General features: G+C 36.7%; 1 protein-coding gene across 5 annotated transcripts in view; it reads left to right on the plus strand.

Moving 5' to 3' along the window:
• The window catches only part of GIN1 (gypsy retrotransposon integrase 1), a 34,108-nt gene that overhangs the window by 4,734 nt on the left and 14,543 nt on the right, over positions 1–14,831 (plus strand). For 4 of the 5 annotated variants that reach the window (XM_005683468.3, XM_005683469.3, XM_005683467.3 and 1 more), the window contains 3 exons: positions 9,077–9,222; positions 10,979–11,172; positions 12,771–13,076. In XM_005683468.3, coding sequence (XP_005683525.2) covers positions 9,084–9,222; positions 10,979–11,172; positions 12,771–13,076 — 639 coding nt within the window. In that variant the 5' untranslated portion in view covers positions 9,077–9,083. Of the gene's footprint in view, positions 1–7,985; positions 8,101–9,076; positions 9,223–10,978; positions 11,173–12,770; positions 13,077–14,831 lie in introns of all 5 variants that reach the window. The other variant, XM_018049996.1, reaches the window with a different exon arrangement.

Consider the following 14,831-nt stretch of genomic DNA (forward strand, 5'->3'; position numbering starts at 1 on the left):
TGTGAAAAAGAAAGGATAAGTAATATTTCCGTTTTGTCAAACATGGATACTGAGACTTAGGTAACTGTTGCATGCTAGAAATTTTGACTCCTAAAAGCCTTGCCTTTTTAGATAGGCCCTTTCTGAAGTGAAGTAATTGTCACCTATGAAACGTGTGCTCTTTTTATATTCAATGCTACCTCTCCTGTCAGGAAATGCAAGTAATTCTTGTTCATTTATGAATAGTTGAATAGCTACTGTGTCCCTATAAAAGTCATTTTATAGCTTTCTTAACAGAAGCCTGAACCAAGTATCAATATTATGAAAGCTGAGGATGAGAAATAATTAAATTAGTGGGGAGGGGTGTTGAGGTTGGAAAAACATGAAATTTGAAACAACAGAGACCAAGGTTTAAATGTCAATGGATGGGCTCCCTTTATTGCCTTGAGGAAAGTGGATAATCTCTCTGAAGCTCCATTTTTTAATCTCTAAAATGTATGCAAAATTACTACCTACCCCTTAGGATCTTGTGAGGACCTTCACAGTATAGTACCATATACATGTTTGCAGCTGTTATTAAAATTTGCGTTTGTAGATATTTTTAAAAATTAATTTTAAAAACTTGTTTCCCATCTGTAGTTTTGGCTTTTCTAGATGTCATAAAAAGAGTAGCATGTAGTATGTTTGTAGCCTTTTGTGTCTGGGTTTCGCTTAGTACAATAATTTTGAGATTCGTCCCTATTAAATATATTTGTGGTTCCTTTTTGCTGAGGGGTATTCTACTCTGTGGATCTACCACAATTTGTTTATCCATTCACTTGTTGATGAACATTTAGATTGTTTTTAGGTTTTGGCTGTTATGAATAAACATTCTAGAAACATTCACATACAGATTTTTATGTGGACATGTACTTTCATTTCTCTTAAGTTAAAGCTGTTTTCCAACATGTTCACACCATTTTTCATTCTTACCAGCAGTGCTTTGCATGCTTGGTAGTACTTAGTATTGGCAGATTTTTTTTTTTTTTTGCCATTTTGATGGATTTGTAGTGGTATCTTATTGCGATTTCTTTATTCTTATTGCTTGATTTCTTTCCGAATATTTGTTAAAGAACAGTTCTGTATGTTTTCCTTGCTGTTGGAGTTCTCTGACAGTGTGTTTGCTTTCATCATTGGTTTTGATTTCCTGTCTCATCCTGTTGTCTGCTTAGTCGTCGTGAATCTAGACCGCCCCCCCCACCCCCCACCCCCAAGGCTGTAGTTTACCCATCCATCTCCCATCCCCCGTCCCCCCACTTGTTCTGGTCATGGCCGTGCTGTGGTCCACAGCAAGTGTGCCCTTAGTCGGGTTTGTGCTTTGTCTTCATGTCTCATTAAATGGTGTTTTTCCCCCATAGCAGTAAGTTGAATTGGTGTATCACTATGCAGTTACAGGAGAAGGCAATGGCAACCCACTCCAGTACTCTTGCCTGGAAAATCCCATGGACGGAGGAGCCTGATAGGCTGCAGTCCACGGGGTCGCACAGAGTCGGACACAACTGAAGCGACTTAGCAGCAGCAGCAGCATTGCGATAGGGAGCTTCCCAGGTGGCTCAGTGGTAAAGAATACATCTGCCAGTGCTGGAGAAGCAGGTTTGATCTCTGGTCTGGGAAGACCCCCTGTAGAAGGAAATGGCAACCCACTCCAGTATTCTTGCCTGGAAAAACCTCATGGACTGAGGCGCCTGGCAGACTGCAGTCCATGGGGTCACAAAGAGTCAGACACAACTTAACACCTGAACAGCAGCAAAAACTTGTGGTTTTAATTTGTGTTTTTCATTGCATAATGGTGTTGAATGTCTTTACATGTTATCTGCAAACCATATCTTCTTTGATGAAGTGTCTGATCACATCTTTTTCACACTTTAAAAATCAGATTTTTTGCTTTCTTATTATTGGGCTTTGACAGTTCTTTATAGATTCTGGACCCAAGTTTTTTTATTATATATATGACTGCAGATATTTTCTCCCAGCTGTGATTACTCTGTTTCCTTAACAGTATTTTAAAAAGAACGTAAGTTTAATTTTTTCTTTTACGGGTGATTCTTTATGTTTGCTATCTGGAAGTCATTGTCTAACTTAAGCTTACAAAAATTTTCTCTTTTACTGTCTTCTAGAATTTCTCTAACTTTAGTTTTTACATTTAGATCTGTAAACCATCGTGAATAATTTTAATTTCTTTGTATGGTGCAAGGTGTTTGTTGAGATTTATCTTTTTTAATGTGGATGTTTAGTTAAGTTGCTTCAGCATCATTTGTTGTAAACATTACTCTTTCTCTGTTGAATTACCTTGGCACCTATGTAGAAAAATCAGTAAATACCATTTCTGTGTAGCTGTATTTCTGGATACTATTTTGTTCCATAGATTGATGGCTATCATTTTGTTGCAGGAAGGGGGACCCCCTTCCAGGGCCCAAAACTGGCCTCTTGTCTAACACTTGGAAATGAATTGTTCAAGGAGACACATGTGCTGACAAAGCAAGAGATTTTATTGGGAAAGGGCACCCGGGTGGAGAGCAGTAGGTAAGGGAACCCAGGAGAACTGCTCTGCCACCTGGCTCGCAGTCTCGGGTTTTATGGTGATCAGATTAGTTTCTGGGTGGTCTTTGGCCAATCATTCTAATTCAGTCTTTCCTGGTGGTGCATGCATTGCTCATCAAGATGGATGCTAGCGAGAGGGATTCTGGGAAGTGGACGGACACACAGTGTCTCCTTTCAGCCTTTTCCGAACTCTTCCGGTTGGTGGTGGCTTATTAGTTCTGTATTCCTTATCAGGATCTCCTGGCATGAAACAACTCATGCAAATGGTTACTGTGGTGCCTAGCTGGGGTGGGCGGTTTCAATCAGTGTGCTTCCCCTAACAATTTTGCCAGTACCACAAGGTCTTGATTACAATAGCATTAAAGTAAGTCTTGAAACAAGGTAATATACAAATTTTCAACTATATTCTTGTTTTACAAACTTGTTTTAGCTATTGTGAGTCATCTGGTTTTCCATATCGATTTTTTAATTATTATTATTTTTGTCTGTGCCACAAGGCATGCAGGATCTTAGTTCCCTGACCAGGAATTTAGCATACCCCCAGCACCACTGGACTACCATCTCAATTTTAGAATCAGCTTGTTGATTTCTACAAAAGAGCTTGTTGGGTTTCTGTTTGCATTGCATTGATTCTGTAAATCAGTTTGGGGAGAATTGACATCTTAGTGAGTTTATACAGCTTTTTTCATTGTTAGGGTGGGGAGTGATTTTTTTTTTCCCACCAGGCAGAAGCCTGTAGAGGAATTTTTTAATGCTATTTCAGAAAGGAATAATTTACTTCCATTGTTGAATATTATAATTTACCAGTCAATTTCAATCTAAATTAACCCCTTGAGGTCTTTTTTTCTTATCTGGAAAATGGGATATTGTATGGGCTGCCTTTCAGTGCTGTTTTAAAGCATTTTTAGATGAGATCTACTTTTTCATTGTGTGATGTGGTATATTTAATTTTTCAAAAATCTTTTCATCTTTCCCTACTTGAAGATTAAATATGTTTTACTATCCTTTTCTATATTATAATTGTGTGAAATAATAGAATAATGAAACAGAATAGAAATAATGAAATAAAGTAACTCTCCTGTTAATAATACTTGGTCTTTCAATTTAGAGAGTGTTATTTCCTGAACATTTTGGAAATTAGAAATACATGTCATCAAGAATGATATGTTAAAGAAGTATAAAAATTAATTTTACTAAGAGAAAATGAAATGGAATGCCTTTTTCTTCTGTGAAATTACCACCTGCCTTATTTTCTTTATTTAGGAAGTGCTTAGGAAAGAGACTGGAGAAGGAAATGGCAACCCACTCCAGTATTCTTGCTTGGAGAATCCCAGGGATGGCGGAGCTTGGTGGGCTGCCGTCTGTGGGGTCGCACAAAGTCACGACTGAGGCGACTTAGCAGCAGCAGCAGCAGCAGTAGGAAAGAGATACAAGGAAATGACCTGATAGGTGCTTTTTGTTATGCACTTAGAGAACTTAGTATTAACTTGTTTTCTGCCAGGTTTCTTTAGTTCCAGTTAAAGAAATGCTGGAAACTTGTAGTCTGTACCTCTAAGTGACTTATAATATTAGGTTATTAGTCTACAACCTTTTCTTAATCTCTGAAAATTTAATAAGTCTAGTTTGTGTTTACTTATTAAATGCCTAACTCACAGTTGTCAAACTCTGTGCCAAGGCTTTCCAGGACATCATAGTGAATTCACAGGGTACCATGAAGTGTTTTAAACCTTCAAAGGAAACACAGCTATATTCAACATCTATCAGATGCCTTGTGGACTACTAGTTCACAGTTTCAACATTAGGTCAAACTACTTTCCTTTCTTTTACATCTTTGCAAAACTGGGTTTTGGATGTTGGCTGTGGTAATAATGCAAATACTGCATGAAAACCAGTGTGGAGGAAGAAAAGAAGGTGACAGCGTTTAATCTGATTCCCAGGCTTGAGAAGTGGAACACTGACCAGAGGCGCATGCGTACCATTAGTAAGAAACTGGAGTTACCTCCAACACTGTATACTGACTATTTTGTCCCTCCAAAATTCATATGTTAAAATTCTAAGCCCTAATGAGATGGTATTAGTAGGTGGTGCCTTTGGTAGGTGATTAGATCCTGAGGGTAGACCTCTCAGGAATGGAATAAGTGTCTTTATAGAAGAGAACTCCGAGAGCTCCGGAACCCCTTCTACCATGTGAGGATGTCGCAAAGATGCCATTTATGAAGCAGGAAGCAAGCTCTTACCAGACGGAATCGACTACTTGTTCTTGAACGTCCCAGCCTCTGAAACTAGGAGAAACAAATGTTTGTTATTATTAAGTCATCTAGTCTATGATACATTGCTACAGCAACCCACATGGACTAAGACACCCTGGAGAAGGGAAAGGGGGAAGGGGAATTGTGGGAACTCAGAGAGGTTTCTAACTATGAGGGCAAAATATAGACATCACTGTGCTTTTTGCGGACATTTGTGTTTCCTCATGGCCAGTTTTCTCCTACCAGTTACAGTTACCCACATCCTCCTGTGTTTCAGTGTGGTGAATCACATGGATTGATTTGCTTATGTTGAAGAATCCTTGCTTCCCTAGTATAAACCTCTGTGTTTTAAGGCCTGTACTTCCTTTGAGGTGTGAGAGTTTGGTCTTTTACTCCTGCAGGCTTTTTAGAGGCCTGATGAGACTTCTTCCCCTTTCCCTTAATGTCCTTTAGGAAATTTTGCAACCTTTACTGGTCTCCGAAATGGAGGCAACAGAGAATTTTACATTTTAAACAAAATAAACATGTTTCTGCAGGTACCATGCTCTCAGTGGCTAAACTGGGATGTTTTATTAAAGTTTTCTTTTAGATGATTTAGAATATTGGTGGTCCCAAAAGCCAATAAGGGAAAACATGGGGTCATTGGGGGAATGACCCCATGGGGTCACATGGGGAATGTGGGGTCATTTGTAATATATGATAAATTTTACAGAATATAGACCATAATGATTTAAACTAAGAAAAAGCAGGTGCTTCTGTCTCTTAGACTTGGAAGAGCTTGCGTCAGTGTATCTTAGAGAGAAAAGTAAGATAGGAAAAAGATTTTTGCTTGTTTGTTGGTTGTTTTTTTAAGAGTGAAGGAGAATTAATACAAAACTGGAATGACAGGCAAATAGGAAATAGATGGGTAGACTGACAGTCTCTACTCCCTACTTGAAACCACACACAGCTTCCTAAATTGAAAATTGATGAAGGATGGAAGTTTGCTACAGGATCCTTTGGCAGAGGAAGGGCTGTAGACAGGCTGTAGACAGGATGGATGACATGAAAGTAAAAGCACTGAGGTTGCAGAGTAGCGCTTCCCCACAGTCAGCTGGAAAAGCACTGAGATGAGAGAGCGACGCGGAGCTGGAGAGCACCAGGAGTGTCTACAGGAAGGACTGAGTGCGCACAGGGCAGACCCTCTTGATGCGCTCACTGTTGCCAGCTTCATCTAGGAAAACGTTTATACACATCTTTTGATGGTCATACACTCATTTCACTAGGATATAAACTTAAAAATAGAATTGCCAAGTCCTTAGGGTAGACATATGTTTTGCTTTAGAAGAAGCTGTCAGCTTTCCAAAGAGACTGTAGCCTTTTACACTTACACAAACAATGCATGCGAGTTTCCTCCCAACACCTGCTGTCTGTGTTTTTAAATTTAGCCTTTTTGGTAGTGTATAGTTGTAAATAATTTTGGCTTTAGTTTGCATTGCCCTGGGAGTAATGATGTTTGAGAACATTTTCACTTGCTTATTATCCCTATGGGCATTCACTTTTTTTGAAATCTCATGTAAGGTATTTCCCTATATTTTTATATTTTTATCCTTTTCCTTTTGATTTTGTCATAATTCATTGTATTTGCTAGATATGAGTCCTCTGTTAGATGTATATATATTAAAGTTATCTTCTCCCAGTCAGTGGATTATCTTTTCCCTTTCTTAATGGTCTTTTGATAAACAGATTTTGATTTTATTTTTTATTTATTTATTTATTTTTATGATCAGTGCCCTTTTATTTTTTTTTTTAATTTTTTATTTTTTTTAAATTTTAAAATCTTTAATTCTTACATGCGTTCCCAAACATGAACCCCCCTCCCACCTCCCTCCCCACAACATCTCTCTGGGTCATCAGATTTTGATTTTAATAAAATCTGCTGCTGCTAAGTCACTTCAGTTGTGTCTGACTCTGTGCGACCCCATAGACGGCAGCCCACCAGGCTCCCCCGTCCCTGGGATTCTCCAGGCAAGAACCCTGGAGTGGGTTGCCATTTCCTTCTCCAATGCATGAAAGTGAAAAGTGAAAGTGAAGTCACTCAGTTGTATCCAGCTCTTAGTGACTCCATGGACCTCAGCCTACCAGGCTCCTCCGTCCATGGGATTTTCCAGGCAAGAGTGCTGGAGTGGGGTGCCATTGCCCTCTCCATTAATAAAATCTAACTTGTTATAAGTGTTTTCTTTTATGAATAGGACTTTTTGTTCCTATTTCAGAAATCTTTATCTTTTCTCAAGGTTTTAAAGATCTTTTTCTATGTTTTCATCCAGAAGCTTTATACTTTACTTTTCATATTTAGGTTTATGATTTATCTGGAATTTTGTAGAAGATGTTGGTAGATGGTTGATATTAATTTTTTTCTGATACAAATATCCAATTGCTTCAGCATCATTTATTGAAAAGACCATCTCTTCTCCCATTGAATCAATGCCCTTGTTGTAAAGTAATTGACTGTATACATGTGGATTTAATTCTGGACTCTATATTCTATTTCCATGGCCTGTTTGTCTAACCTTATGCCAAGACTTCACTGTTGTATTTACTGTAGTTTTATAAATGGTTTTAAAGTCTGATCCATTTAATTTTGAGATGTTTTAGAAATTGTAATAAGGTACATTTGTTTGATTTTTGTTTGTAACCATTTATTACAAAGTGAAAAAATTATATATTAAGAATTTAATTAGAATAAACTGTTTTATAGAGATAATTAACCTGTCTTTTAGTTACGATAGAAGAGAATTAGCCTTGCAGAACATTTGCTTTTAAAATAGCCTACACTTTATACAATCTAAGGTTAAGGGATGTTAGAAACACGCTGATATTCCAGAGTTGTGAAAAGATCAGAAAAATGGTTATTAAATGTGCAAAGTTTCATTGGCGAAGAGACTTAATAGGCTATTTAAGACCTAGTTCATAGGCCTAGTCTGTTCTGCTTTGTTCTGACCTTCTCTCTGCAGTAATATTTTCTTTTAGCTTTATTCTTAGATCTTCTGGTGGTCAGTAAACATCCATATTGATTTTGAAAATTCAAAATGTAAAGTCTTTGGATCAGTTAACATTTCTAGTGGGAAACAGAAGGTATACTCTGGTGGGATTTTAAAGAAAATTTATTAAGCTCCTGTTTTTACACCTGATGGAAAGGGTCAAAGAAAGCAACATGGCTCCTGGAGACTAGCGACAGCAGAAAATAGCTACCACCTCTAGGGCTGAAGTGTCAAGAAGAGAAGAGCTGGAGACACACACGATGGGCTCCCTGGTAAGGAGCTGTGGTTGTAGAGGGTTGCCGCTTAAACCAAGGAAGGACCTGGGAAGTAAATATCCTGATGTCTTCTACTGCCTGATTTGATTGCTTGTACCTCCTGCTGGACAAGGCCAACCAAAAATCTGTAAATGCAGTCTGTAAGGGTCAGTCTGTTAGGGTACAGCAGCAGGGAGAGTAAGGTCAAAAATGTATCTGGATCAGTTGGGTGGTGACAGACAGAATAACCAGCACAGAATAGTTTGTTTCAACTGAAAATACGCAAGAAAAGATGTTTTTCTCTTAATGTAATGGTTTTTCATAACGCTTAGGGTCCAAAATAGAGAAGTTTTGTTTTGGCCAGTACAGCCAGGCTTTTCTTTATAACACAGAGAAAGGACACACAGAACAAAAATCTTTTCTATTCAAGAAAAATTAGCTTACGTGTAGTTCAGAATAGTGTATGAAATCTAGTATAGCTAAAATCTTCTTTGTCATTTATCATCTGAACATTTTAAAAATAGATCTTTTTCATAAATGATTTAGATTTTTTGTGACCATGAATATATTTAGAAGTAACATAAAACTACATTTTTCCTTTTATCACCTATCATTTATTTAAATGTCACATAACAGAACCATCCTATATAAGTAACATTTCAAGTGACGTGTAATAAGAGACTTTAAGCAAAACTTTTTGAAGTGTGCTTGTTCATTTCCTTTTTTCCTAGTATGTGGAAATTTTTCAGTATTTCTTTTCAGTTGGAAAGAGACAAGATAATGTGTCATGTTGTATCTCAAAAATAGCATTTGGATATTCTAGTTCATATACATCATACTGTTCCTTTTCTGTACTGCAATTATTTCTTGTCACTGATAATATTCCAGGAAAGTTCAATTCACAGATAAGCACAAATATGACACAAGCCTGAACTGAAATAGCAACTGGATTAGCTTATCACTTAAATTGTATCTTTAAATACCTTTTACCTAGGTTCATAATGGTTCGTAGTGGAAAAAATGGTGACCTTCATCTTAAACAGATTGCATATTATAAACGAACTGGTGAATATCATCCAACGACACTGCCTAGTGAGAGAAGTGGCATAAGAAGAGCAGCAAAAAAATTTGTCTTCAAAGGTAAAATACCCCCAATTTTTAGTATAGAGTTTTATATAGGTGCTTCTCCGTGTGGAGTTCTTTGTGGAGTCCTGAAAATTTCTGTAGCAATTGGTTGTTGCTTAAATTGATAATGCCATTCAGTCAAAAGCAAAATAAAAACCACATTGAAGCCAACTGAAGGCTAGTAAGCATGAAAGGGGCATTTCAAATCATAGACAGAAAATGATAGCATGAAAAACACCAGAAAACTTGCTCTTGTCCCTCGGTGAGTCCTACTTTAGTGGTGGACTTGCAAGCACTCACGTCCCTCTCAATGAAGAACTGACTTGATGTCTAATATGAAAATGCTGACAAAGTTAACTTATTTACTCTATTATTTCCGTGGTTCCTCCCTCTTACTGCTGTTAAGTGGTTTCAGGATCATATTTATCTTTGAACTCCTAAATTCCCTGAGTGAATTAAATGTTTGAAAGGCAGTGGAATATTTATCTTGAAAGATTATGATCATTCTCCCCTCTTTGTCCTCCTCCTCCAAAAGAGAAGAGAAGCTTGAGATGGATAAGCAAAAAGTACAGTCACCAGATGGCTAAATGAATGTTGGTGTTACTAACAGGAATTTTGTCTATAGGTACAGAATCAGGCTTTCCTCAAAGCAGGTCAAGAAAATTCTAAGATTATAAATAAATACCTGCTTATTTCTCCCTGCATACATCCCTTCCAGTAACTCCCTTAAATTTAAGAATGCTAAGTTCCATTAGTCACGTCCCACTCTACGACCCCGTAGACTGTAGCTCGCCAGGCTTCTGTGTCCATGGGAATCTCCAGGCAAGAATACTGGAGTGGGTTGCCATTTCCTTCTGCAGGCAGTCTTCCCACCCAGGGACTGAACCTGCATCTCTTATGTCTCTTACATACCTATTACATTTTACGCTAAAGAGAGTTCGTCCATTCGTTCATTTATTGATTTATGCACCAGTTGTTTACTGAGTTCCTACTATGTGCCAGTCACATTTTAGGCCTTGGGAATACACTGATGAATGAAATAGATTAGCCTCCTGGCCTTAAGTTGCTTACTTTCTAATTCAAGTAAGGAGTGTTCCACTCAGCATATTCTTAGCTAAGCACACTAATAATGGTGTCTTTTGGAGTTTGAATATTCATCCACACTGGAGAAGCGGCAGTTCTCTTCATGCCCTGATTACATTGCCCAGTCATAGACTCTTTTAGGTGTCTCCAAAGGAAAGCAGAACTGTCCTGTAGATTAAAGTTCTGCTCCTTTGTTGGCTTTACTAACCCTATTTCCTACTCAAATCCAGAAAAACTTAAAGAGAGGTTGTGGCTTACAAAAATACAGCTCTGATGAAACATTCTTTTGGAAAACTCTATTCCAGAAGTTGCTTATCTGTACATAGTTTATTTGCTAATTCATGCTATTTTTAGAAGGTGCCTGCTGCAAGTGTTTTTCTAGTTTGATTATTCCCATAGGAAGATGATTTTATACTCCCATATTACCATGTGCTTTGGTAAACAAGCTAGCTCTACTTGATTTGATCGCTACAAAACTATAGCAGCTAGTTCTGCATATCCAGTAAGTATAACAGCTGAAGATGTTTCAGATTGTATGGTAGCATCATCACAAATATTCTATCTTAGAAGGAGAAAGATTTAACCAAAACAAAAACCCTCATGGTTTGAAGATAAGGCTGTGATTATCTCAAAACTATATAGATGTCTAAAAGTTGCAATAATATCATTTTGGTGTTTTTTATTCCAGAAAAGAAGCTGTTTTATGTCGGAAAAGACAGAAAACAAGATCGCTTGGTAGTTGTTTCAGAAGAAGAAAAAAAGAAAGTCCTAAGAGAATGCCATGAAAATGACTCTGGAGCCCATCATGGCATATCCAGAACCCTTACTCTGGTGGAATCCAGTTACTACTGGACTTCTGTGACCAATGATGTCAAACAGTGGGTATGGCTTATGTCTTTAGAATATTTGAATAATGTCTTTACAGTATACATTCAAAATTCATTACTGCTCCAGATTAACTCTAGATATGACTTCTCATTAAGTACTTTTTGTATGTCACTTCTCATTAAGTACTTTTTATATGGGTAGTTTTTTGTGCAGAACATTTAAAGAGAGTTTTATTTCCCTTCAAAAGTCTTCTTTAAAATCACTGAAATATAATTTGAACTAGAGCAAAGCATTATTTAAATATTTGAATTTACTATATTTAGATTATTTTAGGCACAGATTTTCATCATTGAACTGTTTTGTGTGGCAGAATTTAAATGGGGCTGAAGTTTCTTTGACTAAAAATAAGTCGCTACATTTTTAATGACATTCATACAGTCTTTTCTTGAGAAGAGAATATGTTCGTGATAAATCAAGTATGTTTCTCATCTTTTGTGCCTTACTGTCTTGACATAGAAAATGTCAAGTATGACAGAAACCCCCAACCAGCAAATCAAGTTGTGAAGATAATGAAGTTATTCTGAGTTTTGTAACATTATAACCCATTAAGACCTTCAGCTTCTTCTGATAGAAAATTCAGGGATTCTTGCTGCTGGGTCGGCTGATCCCTACTGGTGTGCTCGTGTGCTCTCTGTAGTAAATGGTAGAAATTCCTTGGTTTATGTGTGAGGATCCTTTAAGAATTATGATAGCGCAATAAAAGACTGTCATTTCAGGCATAAAAAATTAACATATCTAATTTAACCAAGTATCATTTGTGAATCTGTGGAGGTATTCCAGAGACCTCAGTGTTTGTATTCACCTTTAGAACCTGCTACACACTCCTTTTCCAACAGTCACTGAAATCTTTGTCAAATATTTATCATTGAGAAATGATTTTTGGATGTAAGGTTATTGGTGATAAGAACTAGTTTAAGTTAGAAAATAAAAATTTTAATCAAAAGTAACTATATTTCAGTAAAATCATTTTAAAATTTTTGTTCAGGCCTTGATTTTAAAGTAGTTTCCAAAATAGAGTTCCAGAAATATGTTGAACAATGGCACCTTCCATAAGTTGGTCAATTTATATCTTCTCATCTCACTAACTCCAGGACAGCATGGGGTATATTTTTGTTCATACTCTTTTCCTAGGACCTAGAGGAATTTCTGACATCTAAAAATATTGCTTGGATAAAGTTATATTTTAATAAATATTATTGCAGTAGATGAATGAATGAACTTATAAGAGTGGTATCTTTAAAAGAAAAATCTTTTTTGCTTATAGAAATTATATACTCACATACTGATGTAAAATTATAGCAAATGTGTTTTGAGATCTAATCATTTAATAAATATGTATTGATTATAAACCACAATTATGTACCATGTGAATAAACCCATTAATGTGGTCATTGAATAGTAGTAGCAAGTAATATTTGATTATTCTGAATAGGTTTCATTTTATTCTGAGTACAGTCCAAAAGTTTCTCCCTTAAAACACAAAGTACGTATATCAACCATTACAAATCTGAACTGATTTATAATATTGCTTTTTTTATATTGGATATATTAACACTTATCTATCTTTTCTTTCTTGTATGCCCATTTTACAGGTATATGCTTGTCAGCATTGCCAAGTGGCAAAAAATACAGTTATTCTAGCACCTAAACAGCACCTTCTCAAAGTGGAGAATCCATGGAGTATAGTTACTGTTGATCTGATGGGCCCATTTCATACAAGCAACAGAAGTCATGTATATGCTATAATCATGACAGATTTGTTCACAAAATGGGTTGTGATTTTGCCTCTTTGTGATGTTTCAGCATCAGAAATTTCTAAAGCTATTATCAACATATTTTTCTTATATGGGCCTCCTCAGAAAATAATAATGGACCAAAGAGATGAATTCATTCATCAGGTAAGACAAATAAACTACTTAGATCTAGAAGTATATTTTACTCACTTTTCAGTGCACAACACAGCTTATTATATGATACTTAATAAGTTTAGATAAATTCCTACAGATATAAAGGTTTAATATTGTATAGTACAAAAGTAGTTGAACTGGAAATTAAGAGACCAGTATTTTAGTATCAATATTTACTATGCCACTAAATAATTGTAAACTTATCTTTAGTTTTCTTCAAACTAAAATGAGATTGGACCAAATAGTCTTTTTTTGCTACTAGCTTAAAAATTCTGTGATTGACATGTAGAGGGAGAATTGACTAAATGGAGAAGTATTATATATCATTTCATGAATGAGAATATTCAATATTAAAATATCAGTTTTTCCCAAATCAAAATTAATTTGTATAATTAATGGATTTTTTATCAGCATTAAAAAGGAGGAAGCATTTTCCCTTGCCCTGGCCTTTTTATCCAAATTAAAGTTAACCTTAAAGAATAAGGAGACAGTAATATATACAAAAATTCTAACAAAGGAATATAACTACTATACTTAGAGGTATATTATTAAATTTTTACAATTGACAGAAGACTGGTATAAATAACCAGACTGTCTTAAGTTCACAGCACCTTTGATATCTTAATCCAGAAGAAATACCTAAAGTTATACTTATTAAATAGTTAGGGCTTGGGCCAGGGGGTTCCTAAGGTGATCTCCAGGTTTTATATTAATAATTCACTAGGAGGACTCTGCAGATGGTCATACTCATGCCTAAGATTTATATAATTAAAGAATACAAAGCAAGATTAACAGAGAAAAGGCTCATGGGGATAAGTCCACGGAAAAACCAGGAACAAACTTCCAAGACATCCTTTCCCAGTGGAGTCACACAGGACATGGTTAATTCTCCCAGTGAAGAGTTGTAGCAACACATGTAAATTGTTGTCTACTAGGGAAGCTCATTACAGACTTGGTGCCTGGGATTTTAACTGGGAGCTAATCACATTGGTACCCAAAATTCTAGACTCTCTAAAGAAGTTTTCAGCATAAACCACCTTCTTTGTAAAACAGTTAAGCACCATGAACCACCCTTAATCGGTTAGGGAATGGTAGAAACCCTCACAGAATCCAGGATTCTAGTCATCAGCCAAGGGCCAACTTTGTAAGCAAGACTTTCACAGCCTTAGTTCTGGTGTGTTAACTCTTTCTGCTGCTGCTGCTGCTGCTAAGTCACTTCAGTTGTGTCCGACTCTGTGTGACCCCATAGACGGCAGCCCATCAGGCTCCCCCGTCCCTGAGATTCTCCAGGCAAGACTCTCTCTACACACGTCCAGACAACTTAGTGTTTATGTCCTAATCACTTAGCCATTTAAGAGAATAGTAGTCATAAATTGAAAGAAAACTATTTTCATTTCATTCTTAAATAGCTGCAGATAGTTACTAATGGGATATATACACGTGTTGACCTCTGCTCAGTTTTTCAAACCTTGGAATCAGATTGAACACTGTAATCATTTCCTGTTTCACAATGATTTTTATACAATTGTTGCTTTTTATCATAGAGCATAGAGCAAAAGTCACTTAGTCATATAAGACTCTTTGTGACCCCTTGGACTATAGCCAGCCAGGCTCCTCTGTTCATGGGATTCTCCAGGCAAGAATACTGCAGTGGGTTGCCATTCCCTTCTCCATGGGATCTTCCCACCTCAGGGATTGAACCTAGGTCTCCCGGATTGCAGGCAGATTCTTTACTGTCTGAGCTAC

This window comes from Capra hircus, chromosome 7 (assembly GCF_001704415.2).
Source record: "Capra hircus breed San Clemente chromosome 7, ASM170441v1, whole genome shotgun sequence".
Taxonomy (NCBI): domain Eukaryota; kingdom Metazoa; phylum Chordata; class Mammalia; order Artiodactyla; family Bovidae; genus Capra; species Capra hircus.